This window comes from Lactuca virosa, chromosome 3, assembly GCF_052849685.1.
Source record: "Lactuca virosa cultivar CGN04683 chromosome 3, Lactuca_virosa_CGN04683_v6, whole genome shotgun sequence".
Taxonomy (NCBI): domain Eukaryota; kingdom Viridiplantae; phylum Streptophyta; class Magnoliopsida; order Asterales; family Asteraceae; genus Lactuca; species Lactuca virosa.
Genome location: NC_136428.1, coordinates 284,768,784 through 284,793,700, shown reverse-complemented (window position 1 = coordinate 284,793,700; position 24,917 = coordinate 284,768,784). Strand labels below are relative to the sequence as shown.

The following is a 24,917-nucleotide window of genomic DNA, read 5'->3' as shown; positions in this document are numbered from 1 at the left end:
GAAATTACACATACAATTCCTTGTCTGAACATGGCTTCACTGTTACTATGTAATGCCCATGTGTGTATAAATGAATCAACATTTAGATTTTTGGGACCCATTCCTTCAATCATGTTAATGCATGTTGTTCTGAACACTTGAGGATCACCCCCCGCTTCATACATCTTCTTTGAACTTCAAAATTTTAAATACACAGTAAATAACAATTAAATAAAGTTGTATTTCATCAAATATACATTCATTAGTTGATTTTTACTGAGAATTACCAAAGTCTTGTAGAGACGATGTCTTTCGCAGATTTTGACCCTAATACTACAAATATCCGACTCAAAATCTCTAATGGGAGATCATCGAACGAACGGTGACTTCCAGTATTCGACATTCTACTTACAAAATAGACATTGGATTAGTTGATTTCAATTCGTTTTTAAAAAATAAGCGTAACTATGAAAAACAGTGTAACAGGGTATGGAAAAAAAACTTACTTTATGATGATATGGTCGCTTGGAGTACAGGAGTGTCTATTATTGAAGAAAATCGATTTTAAGAACGATTGCCCTTCGACGATTTGGGGTTTTAGTCTTTGTATGGAGATTTATCGTCCGGAAAAGATGAGAAGTTCTGAATGGTTGAAGAACTGATAACTGTTGGATTAGTGTCTAAGTCCATAACTATTTTGGTATGTACTTGACTCGATTATGAGCATGGTCCTTTTGGGTTGTCTTCACCATAACAATATGTAGGATGAATTAAGGAGAGAAAGGTTTAATTATGATTTATTAATATATTATGAGAATAATATATTAAAGGAGAAATCATATTGTTTAATTAATATTAGTCAAGAATTAATAAAGAATTAATTATGTGGCTAAAAGAGATTAATTAAACTTAGGGGACTGGAATTGTAATTATAGGATAATTGCAATTGGGCTATGGATCACCTTGGAATAATAGGTTGGACGAATTCTATGGGGAAGCCCATTAGAAATCGTCCAAGGCATGTTCCAGAAGGGGTCCATGGGCTGCTTAGGGCTTAAGAAGTCAAATTAGGGTTTCCTTATTGGATAACCCCAATAGCCTAAGTATATAAGGAACCCTTGGGCACCAAAAACGTGGCTAACATTTGGATTAGGATTTCTAGCCGTTTTTGGTGCCTCCCCACTCTTCTCTCCTTCATCCAATTGCTTAGTGGTGTTTGTGACTCCATTAGAGGTGCAACACTTGAGGCACTAAGCTTTCTGAAGCAAATCAAAGCAAGGAATTGATTGTTATTACTATATAACAATCAAAGGTAATTACTAAACCCTTATTTCAGTTCTTATATGATAGATCTAGGGTTTATAGCTTTGGATATTCAATTGCATGTTCATTAGACAAACTAGATCCAAAAGCTATTAGGGTTTGCATGTACACCATAGGAATGATGTATTGCTCGAAACCCATCAGTGGTATCAGAGCCTAGGGTTGTTTGTTAGTGAATTTGATGCTTATTTGATCGAAAATTGGCTGAAAATCGAAAATTTTGAGGTTTTTCGACTAGACTCGCCAAGTCAACTGTGTGACTCGCCGAGTCCGTAGTGAACTCGATGAGTCCAAGCCTGACTCGACGAGTCAGTGAGTCAGATGGTGCTGATTTCGGGATTTTGACCTGTTTTGGCTGTGGATAATTACCTAAAACGTTTTTTATTAATAAAATCCGATTTTTATCAATATTTGGAGATTATCCTTACCAAAATAGAAGATAATTGTCAAAATTTAGATAATCTTTTATTTTATTAGATAAAGATTGATTATTTGTAATTCAGATTTGAATTATCTTGTAAAAAAGTTTCAATTTTCCCCTTAAGGTTTTATAGTTTAAATTTGAACTTAATAGTTTTGTTTTTGAAATTTGAATAGTTAAACCCTAATGTTTTGAAAAGTTCAAAACTTGCCCTCAAGTTTTGGAATTTAAAAGTTGATTAAAAGATTAATTTTGAAATGTCAAATTCTAAAACCCTCGTTTTTTGGAAAAGTTCAAATTACACCCTTATGGTTTTATTAATTAATTAAAGTGTATAATTAAAAGAGAGTTAATAATTCCATAAAGTTTTGGTTTACATTTAACTAAATTAAAAGTATAATTTATTAAATTAGACCACCTAGTATTTTAAAAGTATAAAATACACCCTTATACTATATGTAACATTAAAAGTCTAATATTATATATATATATATATATATATATATATATATATATATATATATATATATATATATATATATATGAGTAAACAGTCAGCCTTACCGTTAGTAGGCGTCATTCACGAAGCTGGTCTATAAAGGGTGTTTAAGGAAATTGCCTATAAAATGGCGATTGAATGGGTGTCCACTCTTACCCACCGCACTCTTGACTAGTGGAGGGTCGTTAGCCGAACGGGTAGGATAGGACGAAACCATCCATTATAAGTATAATGAAGTACAAAGTGACTAAATGCTTTTATAAATTCCCAAATCATAGTTACTTTAGGCAAAATGTGAAATTGTATGCTAATCCATGGAATTACACTTCACACCATTGCCAAACGTTAGTGGAGCGTGCGTGGTTAACCGGCACACTAATTTGGGGTTGACATTGGTAGTGAAGGGTGGCTCGATGTTTATCATAGATCAATGGAGCGTGTGTGGTTAACCGGCACATTGATTAGGTGATAGTATCATTGAGTGCATCACGTAGATTCGTATGGTTATTCACACCTTCTTTGTGATCCTCGGCATCCCAGTCGCAAATTTGAAGGGCATAATTGAGATTAAACATGCCATTGAAAAGTTCAATGAATCTCAAAAGATCTAGGAGTTTCAATTCATTTAAAACTTAAACTTTTTTTTTTGTTTTTCATGGTGGAAATTGGTAAATCGTCATTTACCTACCTTCAAATATTCTGCAACTAGATTACGACATCCCTCTTCTAGGTTGTAGAGTATTGTGTTGGATCCTAGCCTTAATGTTTCATTTGGGTGTTACATCAAGGATTCTTATCAACTAACTCGAATTTTCTCCCGTTTTGTAGATGTCTAAAACTTACAATGGTCTTCCCAAGTCCCTTGGAACAAGCTTTCCAAATGAAGATGACATTCCACGATACGATCAAGGAAATGAGAGTCATGCTTCACTTCCTCCACATCCTCCAATTATTCTCCCTAACCCACAAGTTCAAAGGCTTGAAAAGTTCAAGCTCACTCAAGCCCTATTGGTAAGTAAACAAGAAGATGGGAAACCTGTGTGTGCACACGTCTTGGAGATAATGTCACACATTGACAGGTTAAGGATGTTAAGTGTCGAGATTTCAGGTGAGTTGGCTGTTGACTGGGTTCTTCAGTCGCTTCCTGAATCATATAGTGAGTTCATAAGAGAGTACTATATGATGGAAAACGTCGTGACCCTTATTGATCTCACCTATTTGCTTATAGTTGTTGAATCAGCAATGATTTGGCGTGCTGGTCAAGCAAATTTGTCTGGTGAATCAAACTCCCAAACTTCAATGGACACTGGCAACATTGGAAGTCCAGAAAGGACTGAACATGAGATTGTCCCATGTGCTGTGCCAAAGGAGTCCATTTGCTTTTATTTCCTAGAGAAGGGGCATTGGAGACGAAGCTGCCCAAACTACCTGAGAGATCTAAGAGATGGGAGAGTCAAGGAATATGGCTCTACTTCAGGTAAAATCCATTATCTAACTCTGTAAGTTCCTATTTTTGATTCTTAATACATGATGTGATAAGATTACATTTTGATGTTTTGCAGGATCAAAGAAAAGAGAGGAAGCTTAAGGAAGAAGCGTGCTGAATCTGATCATAAAGAAGTGGATTTCGATCGCATGGATTCGAAGATCAAATTTTTGAGCTGCTACTCTAGAGTTAGGATAGATTGATAGGAAATATGTAATAGCATAGTTTTTCAGTTGAATTACATTGTAAGGACAAATTTTTCCGCAGTAAAATAAAATTTGTTTTTGTCTTACTTATTTATCCTTGCAATGGTGTGTATGAAAAATTGATGTTTAATTGTTTCTATTATTAGCAATAATGGATTTGATTCTTAATTATGTTATTTGTGGAAATGTCGAGAATTTGCCAAATAAGGGAAGATTCTCATCGCCCAAGTTTCAATTGGACAGAAACTTGGAATCATACAACTTGGTTGCGTGATGAATGGGAAACTTCATATTTGGAAATTAGACTAATTCTTTGGCAAAGTGTCAAGAGAAGGACTAGGAGATCGAGTACACTAGGTTGTGCGTTGATCAAGTCCACCACAAGAGTGATAAAGATATTCGTCATGATTTACTAAAGTTTAGTAAATATGGTTATACTTATAAGATTAAGTATAATTATGATTTGATCGAAAGAGTTTCAATCAATAGCAGAACGAATAAGAAGAATCAAGTAGGCAGAAAGATAAAAGTTTCTCTATTCTAAGAAGAATGGAGAGTACCTTTTATTGTGTTTTGTGATAAGTCTTAATGATTAAGAACTATTTCTCAATTGGTCCTCTAAGTGAGTCTTAGTGCATTTGCATGTCTAAGAAGAGGAATCGAGAATTATGGAAATAGTTAAAATCAATAAGTCAATCATACTTCGTTCCAATATCAAGTCTTAGAGTCAAGATTCTGACATGAGTGACAAGTCTTAAGTAGGTTTATAACACTCGTCAAATGTGGAATTTGGAAAAGTTTTCTTATTCTTGCACATTTGAAATTGGTAAGTTGTAATGTCTTGGATAAGACAAAGACCAACCAGGACCAATTGTGTGAAGTGTTAAAATTGACAAAAGGCTACACTAACTCTTGAATATTTGTTTGTCAAGAAATGTTTCTTGACAAGAGAATCTTATATGTCAAAGAGTCAGTGGGAGTCTTAATGGTCTTGAAAAGTTTCAAGAACAAATCAAGAGTAAACCTAGTTAATCATCACTAGCGCACGACTTGAAGTTTATAACCTATTGTGTTGACATTATTTTGTTTCTGTGCCATTCCAATTAAGCTAAATATGTATGTGAGTTCTATGAGTTCTCATTTGAATGCATGAAGACAAAGCACCTTGATCAATGGAAAGTACATTGATATGTAAGGGTAAACCACTTGGAGACATGGTGGGCACTCGTGTTACCATGAGGCAAGAAATCAAGATTGAACAAGTTCATATGGTTTTGGATTTGTCGCATAACTTCGTTTTGACAAATTCACATGGATAGGAACACATACATCATAAAATCTAAGTGTCATAAGGTTTCCCTCCTTCATGAAAATGATTGTGAGGAAATGCTTTCACTAAGAGAGATTTTAAGAAGATAGCAATTATGAAAATTGTATTCCCAAATTCGATTATGATTACGGCATCCCTATTCATAGTTCGAATTGTGAGATTTGGCAATTGGTCTGAACATTTGGGACTTAGTAACATAAATTCTGAATTGTTTAGACACACATGTGAGCTATCTAAGGCAAAGGTGTTTGAGCTTAAAAAACATAGATAAAGGCTTATCAAAGCATTAGGTATTAGAAATATGAACTTAAGGAATTCAATAAGCATTGTTTTCTGAATACATGTCAAAGCTAGTGGGAGCATAAGTGTTATGCTGGTAAGAAAATAATCATCATGTTAGTGGGAGCATGATTATTATGGTAAGTATTGCAAGTTAGCAATATTAATTATAGAAAACAAAGATTAACTTTGCAAAGTTGTAGGGGTTGAAAAGTTGTTTTGCTATAATTAAGGGAGAGTATATTATACTTCGTTTCAAAATTCTAAAGCTTAGATCGAGAAATGTTAATAAATTTAGTCAAGGATACATAGTGCATTCTCAATATTCGATTATGATTACGACATCCCTCTTCATAGTTCGAATAGTGGGAACATGGCACATAAAATATTATGGCAGAAGGATGATAAAGTATCACGTCTTTATGTGAGACATTATGCATCATGTCCAATATGCTTCGGGTATAGGATCGATTGCATATGCTATAATATTTGACCATTCTAAAATTTTCCAAATGCCTAGGGCATTAAGAGGGAAAAAGGGACTAGAATCGGTTTTGACTAAAATAATTAAACAACTATCAAAGGACGATCTGAGGTTCACTGAGGATTTGTCGCTTGCGAGTAGTTGGAAGTATAGTACTGGGTGGACTATATTGACATTATTATGAATGGATAAGATTCTATTAAGAATGAGTTGTCATATGACAAATATGGAAATGTTTCCATTAATGGGAGTTGGATATTAAGAAATATGTCTAGATTAGAAACTTATATGCGAGAAGGATGTTCAAAGGAATGTACTTTGAATGTGAGACTTCACGTCTATGGAATTGTCTTGTAACAATTTCCGATAGAATACCTTGTAATTTCATTAGCCGGGTCTTGGTGACTTTTGTGCTATGACATTACGAAAGAATCATTGCATAAAATGTTAGAATCTGACATATTCTAAAAGTGGCAAGAATTTGGTATTCTTATACTCATAATAAGGATTGAGAATTGTGAAATGAGTTTCATTGGAAAAGTTTTTCAATTGATCTATTTCGTAAAGTATGGACCATAGGAAACCAAAGTGTGCATGCTTGGAGCATGGGACAACTGTGGTTATAATTCGAGTAATAAGTTGATTTTCTGAAACAGTAAGCAATGAATAATGAGTAATCAATATGGTGTTTAAATAAAAGTGTTTTTATTTACACTCAAAAGTTTTGGGGACATATAGGATTAATATTATTATTGCGTTTCACTTTGCATGTTTTGACTTCCAAAATAACTGGGTTATTCGAACCTCCACAGTCGGTCATACGTTGGAAGTAGGTATGAAGGAAGACTGTCATGAATCTGTCTGCAGATTGTCTAAAGTGTTTAAACATAGCATAAGTTTGCTGCAGAGTTCATGAGTGCTTTGATAAGATTAAAGTATTGGATTAAACCCATACTCACTTGAATCACTTCATGGATTTATCACGGGTGATTAGTGAGACGATAACATTGTATATTCTTGAAACCGAGATGTGTGAGTTGTTATTTGCTGGTCGGTTGCACATTGAGGATAAGTAAACGCACCAGTAACTTGGTGTTATAAAACTTATTGTTGTGTGTGATTTGACGAGTAAATGCAAGCGAGCATTTGAGTCGAAGTTTATCCATTCCTTTTACCCAAAGTGGGATAAAAGCAATATATGTGGGCCCCTCGATGATTTAGTGATGACACCCTAAGCGTTTGGCCAAGCCGGGACTAAGTTGATGTGTTCAATTTTAGTCTGTTGTCAGTCGTCATAAATCAGATGTCAGGAAACAATACATAGACAGAGAGAATGATTTAAATCCATGTCTCGTGTCTATACAATATCTTGAGAATGGAGGAATATATGATCCCTTATCTAAAGGACACGGATATCTGATAAGATCAGAGTTGACAGCGGCTTTTGAAAGCTATGATTGCTGATCAGGTTCTGAAGTTATGAAAAATAGTTATTAGACTTATCCAAGTAGGAGACTGTTGGATTAGTGTCTAAGTCCATAACTATTTTGGTATGTACTTGACCCGATTATGAGCATGGTCCTTTTGGGTTGCCTTCACCATAGCAATATGTAGGATGAATTAAGGAGAGAAAGGTTTAATTATGATTTATTAATATATTATGAGAATAATATATTAAAGGAGAAATCATATTGTTTAATTAATATTAGTCAAGAATTAATAAAGAATTAATTCTGTGGCTAAAAGATATTAATTAAACTTAGGGGACTGGAATTGTAATTATAGGATAATTGCAATTGGGCTATGGATCACCTTGGAATAATAGGTTGGACGAATTCTATGGGGAAGCCCATTAGAAATCGTCCAAGGCATGTTCCAGAAGGGGTCCATGGGCTGCTTAGGGCTTAAGCGGTCAAATTAGGGTTTCCTTGTTGGATAACCCTAATAGCCTAAGTATATAAGGAACCCTTGGGCACCAAAAACGTGGCTAACACTTGGATTAGGGTTTCCAGCCGTTTTTGGTGCCTCCCCTCTCTTCTCTCCTTCATCCAATTGCTTAGTGGTGTTTGTGACTCCATTAAAGGTGCAACACTTGAGACACTAAGCTTTCTGAAGCAAATCAAAGCAAGGAATTAATTGTTATTACTATATAACAATCAAAGGTAATTACTAAACCCTTATTTCAGTTCTTATATGATAGATCTAGGGTTTATAGCTTTGGATATTCAATTGCATGTTCATTAGACAAACTAGATCCAAAAGCTATTAGGGTTTGCATGTACACCATAGGAATGATGTATTGCTCGAAACCCATCAATAATGTCGGTGTGACGTCAGAGGTATGATGACGCCTTAACGCTTAGAGTGCAAAAAGACCAAAGTGCCCTTGAAATCATTCCAAATATGTGAATACTAAGTATATTTGTGTCAAAACACATTAGTCAAATATTATAACCTTTTATAGGTAACAGTTGAATTTTGATTGTTAAAATGGAATTGTAATTTTGATTGTTGAAATGGAAAAGACAAAAATAACATATATATCATAATCTAAAATGTAATACATTAGTATATATATAGAGTAAATTACACGAATGGTCCCTATGGTTTGGGGTAATTTGCGTGTTTGGTCCCTAACTTATTTTTTTAACTCGGAAGGTCCCTAATGTTTGTTTTTGTTACGCACTTGGTCCCTACTATTTGTTTTTGTTACGCGCTTGGTCCCTGTCTTACCTAAAAAGACTATTATTTAAATAGGGAAAAATAATGGGGTCGGTAAGGTAAGGTGAGGGGAGTGGGGTTGGGGATGTGTTTATTTAAATAAATTAAAAATTCAAGGAAAAATAGTCTTTCTAGGTAAGACAGGGACCAAGCGCGTAACAAAAACAAACAGTAGGGACCTTCCGAGTTAAAAAAATAAGTTAGGGACCAAACGCGCAAATTTCCCTAAACCATAGGGACCATTCGTGTAATTTACTCACATATATATATATATATATATATATATATATATATATATATATATATATATATATATATATATATATAAGCACGAAAGAGTTAGCAATAGGAACTTTTTGGGCATTAAGATTTTTGCCACATTATTTTGGTAACTTTGACAGTTTTGGCCCTTGTAAACAATATTTTTACATTTTGGTAAAAAAATACAAAAAAACATTAGATTTTTGCCATAATTTTTTAGCCACTTTGACACTTTTAGTCCTTATTGTAAAAATTTTATATTTGGCACAATATACACGAAAAACATTTAGGTTTTTTCCACAATTCTTTAGCCACTTTGATACTCTGGGGCTTTACACTCAATAGTTTTACATTTTGACATAAAAAACACAAAAAAACATCTTGGGGCGAAGCCCGAGCTTTCTTCCTAGTTTACATTTATGTATTGATATTAAACCAAATTACAAATTAACTTCATCTGAAAAATAAAACATTAAACACAAAAACATCTAGTCATTATCTTCTTTCTCCTCTTCTTCTTCATCCTCTGCTTCTTCATTGCTCGATATACTATACTCATAACTACCCTCGCTGTCAGGAATACCATCATCGCCATCCTCATGAATTTCACCTTCTTCATCAATATTATTTTCATTATCTGAACCGTTGCTTGACATTTCGTGATCATCATAATTGTCTGTATCGGCTGCACATGGTATAATGATTTCATTTGATTCAACTTCATCTTCTTGGAAAGCAACGTCTTTCTGAGGATGATTTTCATCGGTCCAACCACGAGGTTTAACTTTAAATACAGCCCACCAGTCCGAGTTGTTTGTTTTCGAACTTGGGTAAGGAATGTAACACACTTGAGTGGCGTGCATGGCTAAAACAAATGGCTCGAACTTGTTGTATTTTCTTTGGACGTTTATCTCGACCAAGTTATATTATTTGTGAACCTTAACACCTATGTTAGGTGTTGGATCGTACCAATGACATTTAAACAAAACCGTGGTTTTAATTGGGTAACCAGGGTACTCCATTTCTAAAATTTTCTCTACCTTACCATAATAATCACCTCCTTGGCTACTAACACACAATCCGCTATTGGCTGTTGATTTGTTCAGACTATGAGCTTTTGTGTGAAACTTGTAACTATTGACAAAGTATACACTATATAATTTCACTTTTTTGAATGGCATTTTGGAAAGGTCAGATATATACTTGTTGTTTATCGGGATCTTACGTGCCTATATGAAAAATGGTAAAACACTTAATTAGAGTTAATTATAACCATAACAAAAAATAATAAATTTTAAAAACTACAAAAATAACACCCACGTAGATTTGAAACCATACTACAAAGTTCTTCTCAACTTCAGCTGCAATGACCTGTTCATCCATATCCCCCATAAGTTCATTCAAATTTTCTTCAAATATTTTGTATCACCATTTGAATAACATTTTGAAGTTACTATGAATGTAATAAACAAAATAATGCATGTTAATGTTATTAATTCATAGCAATTACACAACAAATGATTATTATAATTAAAAGTGATGCATATGTTACGTACCTGATGTAATGTTTGATCTTATCTTCATTAAGGAGTATATAAGTTTGGGCAGCATGCACTTCCTCATCAGACATCATTCTATTCATGAATCTTCCATAATGACGCCCAGGATATGAAAATATATCTAACATGTCGTTGTTAGCATCCGCTTGCTCATCTCCTCCTCCATCATCATTTCAAGGCAACTTTCTATTACGTGTGGGGACACCAGTCTCGAAATAATGAGAGAAAAATATTGATGCTTCACATAGAAAGTACGTGTTAACAGCGGACCCTTCCACTCGCGCTTTATTTTTCACATCTTTTTTCAACTAATTTAGATACCTATAGTGAATATTATTTAAATCAGCTTACAAAAACAACAACATACATTATGATGTACCATACCAACTTTTCAAATGGATACGTCCACCGATATTGGACAGGACCGGGTATCTTTGCTTCATATGGCAAATGTACTGGTAAATGTTCCATGGAGTTAAAAATACCAGGGAAAAAGATGGTCTCTAATTTACATAGTATTATTGGCATCTCGGTTTCAATCCTTTCCATGTCTTTTATTGTGATTGATGTTGCTGTTAATGTTTTGAAGAAAATACTCAACTCTGTTAATGCTCCCCACACTTGTTTTGGCAACATCTCATGAAATGTAATTGGCATCAATCTTTTCATAAAAACATGACAATCGTGGCTTTTCATTCCGAACAGTCTACACCCTGTTAAATCAACACACCTCCCCAAATTAGAAATATAACCATCGGGGAAACGCAATTTCTCCACCCATTTGCATATGGCTTTCTTTTGATTCTTGTTCAGAGTGTAATATGCTCTTTCATTATCTTCGACTCCTTTTCTCTTCCTACAATAGAGATTCAGATCTCTTCTGGATGCTACATTGTCCTTCGTCTTCCCTTTGACATCCATTACAGTGTAAAAAAAGTTTTCAAATACATTTTTCACAATATGCATAACATCAAATTTATGTCTAATGAGGTTTGTTTTCCAATATGGTAAATCCCAAAATATACTTTTCTTTTTCCAAACATGATCGCCACAACTTTTGATTACATCATCAGCATTTAGTTCAATCACTTTTACCAAACCTAATTGTTCAATCTCCCTTAAAGTTTGTTCACCATTCTTACTTGGAGAAGGACCTTATATCACTTCACCATTCTTCTTGAACTTATTTTTATCCTTTCTATATGGGTGATTTACCTGTAGAAAGATTCTATGGCAGTCAAACCATGACATCTTATTACCATTCTTTAGTCTGAATGCTTGTGTATGTTTCCCACCATGAGGACATGCTAGCTTACCTGCTGTAGACCATCCGGAAAACATTGCATATGCTGGAAAATCGCTTATTGTCCACATCAAAGCTGCTCTTAGATGGAAATTTTGTTTTAAAGATATATCATATGTTACTACGCCTTCTTCCCATAACTGCTCCAACTCTGCAACAACTGGTTGCAAAAATACATCTATTTTATGCTTAGGGTTTGACGGTGCTGGCACTAGTGCGGTCAAAAACATGTAAGGATCTTTCATGCACATAGAAGGTGGCAAGTTATAAGGTGTGATAATAATAGGCCAAGATGAATATTGTTTTCTAAATGCTCCATGTGGTGCAAACCCATCTGTACTTAGGCCTAATCTTACATTACGTACTTCTACTGCAAATGAAGGATGACTTTTGTCAAAGTGCTTCCAAGCTTCTGAATCGGATGGATGACACATTACTCCAGCATCATGTCCATGATTCTCGGAGTGCCATCGCATGGAAGCGGCTGTGGCTTGTGACGCATACAATCTCTTCAACCTTGGAGTCAAAGGAAAGTAATGCATTTTCTTGAAGGATACGCGATGTGACAACTCGAAATTTTTTCCGTTCCATTATCCTAATTTCCGTTAATAAAATTTGAATTTTATTAAGTTCCGTCAAAACTTCATGTTTTAGGAAATCATCTAGTTTTATATAATTAAATTTATATAAGCAATTCGGAACCAAATCATGCGAAAACCCGAAGTCATTGAAAAACAAATCATTTTTTGGCCTAACTGAGTGCATGGCCGCACACCCGTGTACGGCCGCACACCCATGTACGGACGCACACCCGTGTACGGCCGTACACCCGTTTACGGCTGGTGTCAGGTGGACCCCACCACTGACCATACCCCCGGCCTATAAATACAGGACCCCCACCCTATTTGAACACTTTTGACCGGAAACTCTCTCATTCTCTCTCTAGAACCCCTCACCGTACACCCCTAAAAACACTCTGAAACTTCTGAAAAACGTCGAGAATCACCATTGGGGGTCATTTCGGAGCATCTAGCGCACATTTTCCTCGAAATCAAACACCCTTGTTCTTGAGTGTACGGCCGTACACCTTCAAATCTGCAAAGGGCCGTACAACCCTTAAAGAAGAGTTCACGGCCGTACACCCTGTTTACGGCCATACACTGCTTGTCCGGCCGTACACCCCTGTTCACGGCCGTACACGTCACTTAGGCAGTGAAAAGCTCGTTTTCTCGATTCAGTCAAGTCCCGGTAACATTCCTTAACCGAAAACAAGTGTTTTTCTAACACTTTACCTAACGAAATCGCTAATCTAGATGCATATATGTATTTATTGATATTAGGATTCCGTTAAGTGCCACGTACAACAACCCGAGGATCTTCGTTTCCAATCGACGTTTTCACACAACAACAGTGGGTTCATACCCCTACACTTTTACGATTTTTAATGTTTTCAGGGGGGAATACAAGCCAAACACAAGTTATTTTTTTGAACTAAAACAAAAGGAATTTTTAACAAGTATAAAACTTATGCAATTGATACAGACAAACGATTTCCATGTTTTATAAAATATTTAGATATTTTATCTCTTTTGTACTATGTTGAGCATAAGGGACGTTTTCAACGTACAACCATAATTGCAAAATTTTCAGATCCGTATACGAACCAAATACACAATATTCATGCAAACTATAATATGTATAGTTTGGGGTTTTTAATACACAACTTTTACAAATTCAGAGTTATACACTGCTAAACATAGAAACTATGACAGATTTAGTTTATGATATACATTACTACAAGAGTACAATATTTAATAATTATTTAAGTATAATTATTACCTTATCCAGTATTCAACAGATTCAAATACAAGAGAACAATACATATTTACACGTAAACTAGATTATACATAATTATGAGACTCTACTTCAAATCTGTACTCTTAGGGGTACTTAATTAAATCCTATCATAGTATAAACAGAGTCTCCTGGAGGGAGAGCGTGAGATTTGTGAATAGATCTATTCGGGACTGACAATCCCACACCTGAACTGCTAGCTACAGTTAGGCGGGCATGCCTGAGGTGACAAATGTCATGTAACCGACGCCTGAAGAACGTTGTAAAGGTCACTAGGTCATATCAAGCATGGTTATACGACTCACAATAGTATAAACTAATCATTTGTTTATAGCATTTCATTCTTTATTAGTTTTATTTTATGTAATGAAACTACTGGAAGTAACCAGGGTTTTCATACGGGAATTACTATACACACTAGTGCTAACCAGAGTTTTTCATACAAAATATACTATTCAAAGGTTTTGTACAAGAATACACACATACTACGGTTATTAGTAACTAGATATACAAACTAATGTTTTTCTATACTATAACAGAATATAGTAACAAACATTCATAGTTAATTCTCTAATTCCTTAGTTTAGGCATCCAGGTTGCGTATGGAGAATATTCGATAGACTATGGAATGTGTGTTTCCCGCCTCATTTCTTGTTCCTTATTTAGTTGTGGATTTAGGGCAGATTCATACAGTCAACCGTCTGTTCGATATTGGTTTATACGTGGCTAGCATGAACTAATTGGTTATAGATAGAACTGATATTATCTCACTCTTACTAAAGAAAATATTGGATTTTCTTGGAAATATGCGAACATTTTTACAAAGTCATCAACAGGTTTTCATTACAAAAACATCGCTTATGAACTCACTAGCTTTATGCTGATACTCTTTCAAAACTGCTTGTATTCTCAGGAAATCAGTAGACAGGTACCTCCTGGAGTTTTCAGAAGACGGAGCGTATAGAGTCACGTCTTTCTATTTTGATTATACTTTTGATGTATAAAAACAAGAATCAAACAAATGTAAACTCTTTTCATATATGTATTCAATGTTTGGTTGTGTTTACTATGATTTCTATGATACAATTGTTGTGATACTATACATGACGTCATCCACCCCCGAACGTTTCCACCGTTCTGGTTTGGGGGTGTGACACGCGAGAAAATCTAGCCAAATTTTTTGAACGTTTGTACCTATCTGCATTGCAGAATTTACACCGATAAAGATCTTTGTCTTGCCTCCAGTATATCATACATCCAGACCTACAGCAGTCAATCATCTCCATAGGCAAACCTACTGCTTGTATTAACTTTTTGCTCTCGTATAAACTACCTACCATATTATTCTCCTCCGGTAACACATCATTTATCAACTGGCAGATAGCATCATAACTTTGCTCAGGTATGCGATACTCTGATTTTATATTCAATAGTCTAGCTACAGCAGATAGTTGTGTCACTTTTTTACATCCACGCCATAATTCTTTATCGGCTGCATCGAGAATATCAAAGAATTTTTTATCTATTGCATTTGGCTTCTCTTCAAGATCACTATTATTTAAATCAGGAGCCATTGCATCTATGACCATTTCTCTATAACAACATGCACCTTCACTAAAATTTGTGTTTGAATCATCCACCCCTAAAAACGTATTGTCATCATCAATTGATGTTTCTCCATGTTTATCCCAACACCAATATTCCTCAACAAAACCAAACTTGTACAAATGATGCTTAACAATATCAACTTATGTATATGGTATGTTACGACATTTTATGCATGGGCATTTGATTTTATCTTCGTCCATGAACCTATGTTGACTGGTAGCAAAATCTATAAACTTTTTCACTCCTTGTATGAAAACAAGCGATATACAACTACTACTATCTTTTCTTTCATACATCCATTTTCTACTTGGATTGTTCATTGTCTTAAATCTGTAAAGTATAAATTTAAATAACACAATATTAAATGTATGTTCATTAATGTTGATTTGAATTCATATATGACATTTGAAGTAAATATATAGTTACCATACAAACATCGCAAAGGTACCTTAACAACGACTCGTTTTACAAAGCTAATGACCGAATGCTGAACGAATCTTCAAAGTTTTCTAATTTGAATGGTTAAATAACTTTTATAATTGGATAAAGGCTTAGAATATTAGTAGAATGGTTTAATTGAGATCGACACTTGCAGAACACATATTCAAACAAAGTGTGTATCGATTAGGGAACCTTCGACAACCCTTGATTTCAATGTGTTGGATGGATACTAGGTCATATTATTGGGTCGATATTATTCAATAACAGGTTAAAACCCATGTAGTATACGGGTAATTATAAATTTAAATAACATTCATAATAAATATAGATATAGATCTACTTAAAATATAAATTCTATATATATAGTTTTTTCCTTAATAACGACTTGATTAAACACTTTTTTTTATTTCCATAGCAAAAATGGCGCCTTCACTTTAGAGATTGCAAATAGACCAAAGTGCCCTTGAAATCTATCCAACTAGGTCACAATGAACTTTTGGTTAGTAAAATGAAAAGGCAAAAATAACATACATATCAAAACTAACATATATATATATATATATATATATATATATATATATATATATATATATATATATATATATATATATATATATTAACATTTAATAAAGTTAAAAGTATGTATTCCCATTACACCAAAATAAACATACAATATGCATCACTAATTGTGTTAATCAAACAACAATCATATATATAACTACTCCAAACTAATGTTAAACATCATAGCAAACTTAACAAAACATTCATCCCCCAAATAAATTTGACAATTCAACAACCAACTGTATTGATACATAAAAGTTGTTACATAACTGCTCACAGAAGGATGCTTTGCACAACTTCTATGTAAGCCATGGAATTTTATCTGCTTTGATCTTCTAGTATTAACGTAGGCATTATTTAACATGATCAGAGATTCTTGCTTCCTTTCAATGCCTTCGGCCATCAACATCATTCCCAGAACGAAGATCGCATCCAACTGCCCCTGATCGGCTGCATCTTGAAGCAACTGTTTCCCTACTATTTCTTCACCTATCGTAAAATACTTCACCTGACATACAATAAGTAATCATACAATTTTAAAAATACAAATATAGAAAACTAATTGAATTCGCAATTATCCGATTTCTTAAAAAAAGAGTACCATTCCATCGTTGAAGAGTACGTGTGGGTTGTTCAACTTTCTGCATTTGCTTATGACTTCATATTGTTGAATACTTAATGGACAAAACCTTAATCGATTTGTATCTATGATTTTATATATTGCATCTGATGTGACAGAATCCGTAAAGAGTTTGCAACTATAATTCACAAATCAACAAAATTAATCTATTAAACACTAAATTAAATATGTATATAAGTATAATATAAGTAATGCACATCATACTTACACTAACTGGCACTTAAAAGTATCGATTGGTGAATTTCCTCCAACCGTAGTTACTATTTTTTCGATCAAGTGCGACAGCAAAGCAGTAATTATTGTTCCTTGTTGTCTTGTTTGCATTCTTTCTGATGAACAACTCGCTGCCATTATGTTGAACTGCGTCGAGTGTGATTCAAATTATATAACAACAACGATTTTAGGGTTTATTGATCAACGTGCCAGAATTTTGATTGTTGGGAATGGAATGTAGATGATCAATCGCCGATAAACTGAAACGACGGGATAAGTCTGACTACAAATTATGGCGCTTAAGTGTTTAAACTATGAATTGACATAATTTCCCTTTACCGTACAAAGGTTACTACGTAAATGGTTAGGGTATTTTTGTCAATACCTACGGGCATTTTTGTAAATAAATTGAAAGTCTAAATTTAAAAAGATGAAGTTAAATAAAAATATTGATAAAATTTAGAGAGAAGAATTTAAATAAAATTATTGACATAAGTAGGATTCGAACCTGCGACTTCGGGTAGGAAGTAAGACGCGTTTCCGAGCAAAACTAAATTAACTTCCGTTTCTTCTAATTGAAAAACCATAATATTATGTTCATTAATATTGCTGCCCATATGTCATCCATATACACCATAAGCCACTATCATGTTGACCAATGACCCATATGTCATCCATACATACCATAAGCTACTACCATGGTGACCAATGACCCATATGTCATCCATGGACACCATAAGTCACTACCATGTTGACCAATGACCCATATGTTATCCATGGACACCATAAGCCACTACCATTTTGACCAATGGCCCATATGTCATCCATATACAAGATAAGCCACTACCATTGTGACCAATGACCCATATGTCATCCATGGACACCATAAGCCACTACCATGTTGACCAATGGCCCATATGTCATCCATATACACCATAAGGCAATACCATGTTGACCAATGACCCATACGTCATCCATATACACCATAAGCCACTACCATGGTGACCAATGACCCATATGTCATCCATGGACACCATAAGCCACTACCATGTTGACCAATGACCCATTTGTCATCCATATGTCATCCATGGACACCATAAGCCACTACCATGTTGACCAATGGCCCATATGTCATCCATGCACAACAGAAGCAACTACCATGTTGACCAATGACCCATATGTCATCCATATGGCATCCATGGACACCATAAACCACTACCATGTTGACCAATGGCCCATATGTCATCCATAGACACCATAAGCCACTACCATGTTGACCAATGGCCCTTATGTCATCCATATACACCATAAGCCACTACCATGTTGACCAATGACCCATATGTCATCCATATACACCATAAGCCACTACCATGGTGACCAATGATCCATAGGTCGTCCATGGACACCATAAGCCACTACCGTGTTGACCAATGACCCATATGTCATCCATGGACACCATAAGCAACTACCATGTTGACCAATGACCCATATGTCATCCATGGACACCATAAGCCACTACCATGTTGACCAATGGCCCATATGTCATCCACATACACCATAAGCCACTACCATGGTGACCAATGACCCATATGTCATCCATGGACACGATAAGCCACTACCATGTTAACCAATGGCCCATATGTCATCCATATCACGATAACCCACTACCATGTTTACCGATGACCCATATGCCATCCATATGTCATCTATATAGACCATAAGCCACTACCATGGTGACCAATGACCCATATGTCATCCATAGACACCATAAGCCACTACCATGTTTGACCAATGACCCATATGTCATCCATGGACACCATAAGCCATACCATGTTGACCAATGGTCCATATGTCATCCATGGACACCATAAGCAACTACCATGTTGACCAATGACCCATATGCCATGCTTATGTCATCCATGGACACCATAAGCCACTACCATGTTGACCAATGGCCCATATGTCATCCATATACACCATAAGCCAGTATCATGGTGACCAATGACCCATATGTCATCACTGGACACCATAAGCCACTACCATGTTGACCAATGGCCCATATGTCATCCATTTACACCATAAGCCACTGCCATGTTGACCAATGACCCATATGTCATCCATATACACCGTAAGCCACTACCATGTTGAACAATGACCCATATGTCATCCAGAGACACCATAAGCCACTACCATGTTGACCAATGGCCCATATGTCATCGATATACACCATAAGCCACTACCATGTTGACCAATGACCTACATGTCATCCATATACACCATAAGCCACTACCATGGTGACCAATGACTCATATGTCATCCATGGACACCATAAGCCACTACTATCTTGACCAATGACCCATATGTCATCCATGGACACCATAAGCCACTACCATGTTGACCAATAGCACATATGTCATCCATGGACAACATAAGCAACTACCATGTTGACTAATGGCCCATATGTCATCCATATACACCATAAGCTAGTATCATGGTGACCAATGACCATATGTCATCCATGGAGACCATAAGCCACTACCATATTGACCAATGGCCCATATGTCATCTACATACACCATAAGCCACTACCATGCTCACCAATGACCCATATGTCATCCATATGTCATCCATATACACCATAGGACACTACCATGGTGACCACTGACCCATTTGTCATCCATTGACACCATAAGCCACTACGATGGTGACCAATGACCCATATGTCATCCATGGACACCATAAGCCACTACCATGTTGACCAATAGCCCATATGTCATCCACATACACCATAAGCCACTACCATGGTGACCAATGACCCATATGTCATCCATGGACACGATAAGCCACTACCATGTTAACCAATGGCCCATATGTCATCCATATCACGATAACCCACTACCATGTTTACCGATGACCCATATGCCATCCATATGTCATCTATATAGACCATAAGCCACTACCATGGTGACCAATGACCCATATGTCATCCATAGACACCATAAGCCACTACCATGTTTGACCAATGACCCATATGTCATCCATGGACACCATAAGCCATACCATGTTGACCAATGGTCCATATGTCATCCATGGACACCATAAGCAACTACCATGTTGACCAATGACCCATATGCCATGCTTATGTCATCCATGGACACCATAAGCCACTACCATGTTGACCAATGGCCCATATGTCATCCATATACACCATAAGCCAGTATCATGGTGACCAATGACCCATATGTCATCACTGGACACCATAAGCCACTACCATGTTGACCAATGGCCCATATGTCATCCATTTACACCATAAGCCACTGCCATGTTGACCAATGACCCATATGTCATCCATATACACCGTAAGCCACTACCATGTTGAACAATGACCCATATGTCATCCAGAGACACCATAAGCCACTACCATGTTGACCAATGGCCCATATGTCATCGATATACACCATAAGCCACTACCATGTTGACCAATGACCTACATGTCATCCATATACACCATAAGCCACTACCATGGTGACCAATGACTCATATGTCATCCATGGACACCATAAGCCACTACTATCTTGACCAATGACCCATATGTCATCCATGGACACCATAAGCCACTACCATGTTGACCAATAGCACATATGTCATCCATGGACAACATAAGCAACTACCATGTTGACTAATGGCCCATATGTCATCCATATACACCATAAGCTAGTATCATGGTGACCAATGACCATATGTCATCCATGGAGACCATAAGCCACTACCATATTGACCAATGGCCCATATGTCATCTACATACACCATAAGCCACTACCATGCTCACCAATGACCCATATGTCATCCATATGTCATCCATATACACCATAGGACACTACCATGGTGACCACTGACCCATTTGTCATCCATTGACACCATAAGCCACTACGATGGTGACCAATGACCCATATGTCATCCATGGACACCATAAGCCACTACCATGTTGACCAATGGCCCTATGTCATCCATATACACCATAACCCACTACCATGTTGACCAATGACCCATATGTCATCCATATGTCATCTATATACACCATAAGCCTCTACCATGGTGACCAATGACCCATAGGTCATCCATAGACACCATAAGCCACTACCATGTTGACCAATGACCCATATGTCACCCATATGTCATCGATGGGAACCATAAGCAACTACCATGTTGACCAATGAGCCATATGTCATCCATATGTCATCCATGGACACCATAATCCACTACCAGGTTCACCAATGGCCCATATGTCATCCATATACACCGTAAGCCATTACTATGGTGACCAATGACCCATATGTCATCCATGGACACGATATGCGACTACCATGTTGACCAATAGCCCATATGTCATCCATATATACCATAACCCACTACCATGTTTACTAATGACCCAAATGCCATCCATATGTCATCCATATACACCATAAGCCACTACCATGGTGACCAATGACCCATATGTCATCTATGGACACCATAAGCCACTACCATGTTGACCAATGACCCATATGTCATCCATGCAAACCATAAGCCATACAATGTTGACTAATGGCCCATATGTCATCCATGGACACCATAAGCAACTACCATGTTGACCAATGACCCATATGTCATCCATGGATACTATAAGCCAGTACCATGTTGACCAATGGCCCATATGTCATCCATATACACCATAAGCCACTATCATGGTGATCAATGACCCATATGTCATCCATGGACACCATAAGCCACTACCATGTTTACCAATGGCGTATATGTCATCCATATACACGATAAGCCACTACCATGTTGACCAATGACCCATATGTCATCCATATACACCATAAGCCACTAACATGCTGACCAATGACCCATATGTCATCCATGGACACCATAAGCCACTACCATGTTGACCAATGGCCCATATCATCGATATACACCATAAGCTACTACCATGTTGACCAATGACCCACATGTCATCCATATACACCATAAGCCACTACCATGGTGACCAATGACCCATATGTCATCCATGGAAACCATAAGCCACTACCATGTTTACCAATGGCCCATATGTGATCCATATACACCATAAGCCACTACCATGTTGACCAATGACCCATATGTCATCCATATGTCATCCTTATACACCATAAGCCACTACTATGGTGACCAATGACCTATATGTCATCCATGGACACCATAATTGACTACCATGTTGACCAATGACCCATATGTCATCCATATGTCATCCATGGACACCATAATACACTACCATGTTGACCAATGGCCCATATGTCATCCATATACACCATAAGCAACTACCATGTTGACCAATGACCCATATGTCATCCATGGACACCATAAGCCACTACCATGTTGACCAATGACCCATATGTCATCCATGGACACCATAAGCCACTACCATATTGACCAATGACCCATATGTCATCCATGGACACCATAAGCAACTACCATGTTGACCAATGACCAATATGTCATCCATGGACACCATAAGCCACTACCATGTTGACCAATGACCCATATGTCATCCATGGACACCATAAGCAACTACCATGTTTACCAATGACCCATATGTCATCCATGGACACCATAAGCAACTAACATGTTGACCAATGACCCATATGTCATCCATGGACACCATAAGCAACTACCATGTTGACCAATGACCCATATGTCCTCCATATGTCATCGATGGGTATACCATGGACACAATAAGCAACTACCATATATTTTAACATGACGCGTATGTCTTTTGTATATAAATTTCGATTTAAACATAAAAGCATAAAGATGTATAGTTTATTAATGTTTAATCCTCGTTTATAATTTTAAATTAAAATTATACTTTGAGCACATAGTTAGTCTATGTTCTTTCTTGACGTTGCCTATATGTATATACCCTCTCTGTCAATCTGTAACTACTTTAATAAATTTGAATTACTAAATATTTAGCGGTAATTAGCACTGTTCGAAATTTTAATTAGCGGAGGTTCAAAATTTTTCGCAATTCCTTTCCCTCCAACCTACACACGTTTATGCCACATATTAGGGTAAGTTTACTGACTAGAATTAGGGTTTACATTTTCTATAATCATCATCTCCGGCAGCTAATTGATCGAAATCTTTGTTCATTATACGTTTGTGCACTGACTTTGGCGATATAGGTTGTCACTCATCTAAAATTTAATTTTATTTAATTTACTGTTATCGTGATGATTGATCGTTTTTTGTTCTTTTATCATCTTCATGTATTTTATCATCTTAAATTAGAAGTAAATTGGTTTTGATTGTATTCAATAGTTTGCATGCATAGTAATGCCTTCATATATAATTTATTTTTATTGTTTGTGTCTCTCTTGTCATCAGTAGTTTATCATCTTTAATACATTGGTATCGACTACACTTTTTGTTAATTTTTAAGCAAGAGGTTATGAAACACAACAGGATTTCTGTTCCACAGGTTATGAAACACAACAGGATTTCTGCTTCAAAATTCGTAAACAGACAGTTACAAGATGAAGAAATCGACTTCCCAATACCAACAACCACATCCAAAGCACCTATAACATCTACCAACAAAACCCCTAAACTTACATCATTAACATCACCCATGACTACCACTTCCTCGACATCACTTACAACATCCACACCCTCCTTAGAAAATACATCTAAAACTTCAGAAACTGGAACAATACAATCCTCAACACTTACATCAATAACCAAAACTTCAGCACCTACATCATCTAAACCATCCTCAACACCGACACCCACTACCACATCATCAACACCTATATATTCTACCACAACCTCAAAACCTGCATCTACACCACCATCCTCCACAACTACAGTAACTACCACACCCTCCTTAAGTAAAGGAACTACCACATCCTCAACATATACGTCTATCCCAACACCTACCCCAGAATATAGCCCATCAACAACACCTACCCCAGAATATACCCCATCAACAACACCTATCCCAAAATCTACCCCATCACCAACAAAACCAACCATGAATGGATCTGTAGTGGAAAGTGTAGAAGGTGAAAACAATTCCTCTAAAGATTGTGGACCAGATGGACCTTTAACTGTTCATGTTTGGAAAAAACCGTGAGTTACCAATCAAATTTTAATTACAACTTTTTCTATGTATAACCTTTTATATATCAATTCATAACTTAACACATCACATGATTAATTACTTGCAGGCTAATGCCACCAGGCCCTTATGCACACCTTATTAGTCGGAGCTTTTTACAAAGAGTAGATCCGAAAGGGTACACTTGGGGGAAAGTAAGCAAAGAAATGTGTGAATTATATTGGGAGGAGTTTCGGGTAATTAACTATATGTGATAAATTGTTGTTTGGTAAACATTTACACTTAAACTTATGTTTATATTATTAATGTGTAGAAAAAATGTTGTTGGGATGAAACAATAGACTCGCAGATGAGGCAAGCTTGGGCAAGGAAAGCGGAACAAAGTTATGGTCAATATCTCTTCAACATGCGGAGCCCAAAAATAAAAAAACATGGCTTTAAACCAGCTCATATTCCACAGGAAGTTTGGAACTCCTGGCAATTAAAATGGAATGTAGAAGAATACAAGCTAAAATATGAGCAGAATAAGAAAAATAGGCGTAACGGTGTGGCTGATGGAGTAGCAAAACTTACACATAACGCTGGATCCGCAAGTCATTTGAAGATAG

At 36.3% G+C, this 24,917-nt stretch overlaps 1 protein-coding gene across 1 annotated transcript; it reads right to left on the bottom strand.

The window, feature by feature from the left end:
- Nucleotides 1-9,915: 9,915 nt before the first annotated feature.
- On the bottom strand, nt 9,916-12,393 carry LOC145164642 (uncharacterized). The gene is made up of 4 exons (XM_079083353.1): nt 11,865-12,393; nt 10,933-11,648; nt 10,310-10,360; nt 9,916-10,218 (listed from the first exon to the last, which is right to left on the bottom strand). The coding sequence occupies exons 1-4, from the start codon at nt 12,391-12,393 to the stop codon at nt 9,916-9,918; spliced, it is 1,599 nt and encodes a 532-aa protein (XP_078939479.1).
- Between the last annotated feature and the right edge of the window lie 12,524 nt (nt 12,394-24,917).

What these genes read in the sequence shown, in the direction of transcription:
- LOC145164642 (XM_079083353.1), bottom strand. Translation starts at nt 12,393, where the DNA reads ATGCATTACTTTCCTTTGACTCCAAGGTTGAAGAGATTGTATGCGTCA. An exon ending in TTCCGGATGGTCTACAGCAG is followed by an intron (nt 11,649 to 11,864) that starts GTAAGCTAGCAT and finishes TTGAACAATTAG; the next exon opens with GTTTGGTAAAAGTGATTGAA. An exon ending in CGTATCCATTTGAAAAGTTG is followed by an intron (nt 10,361 to 10,932) that starts GTATGGTACATC and finishes ATGGATGAACAG; the next exon opens with GTCATTGCAGCTGAAGTTGA.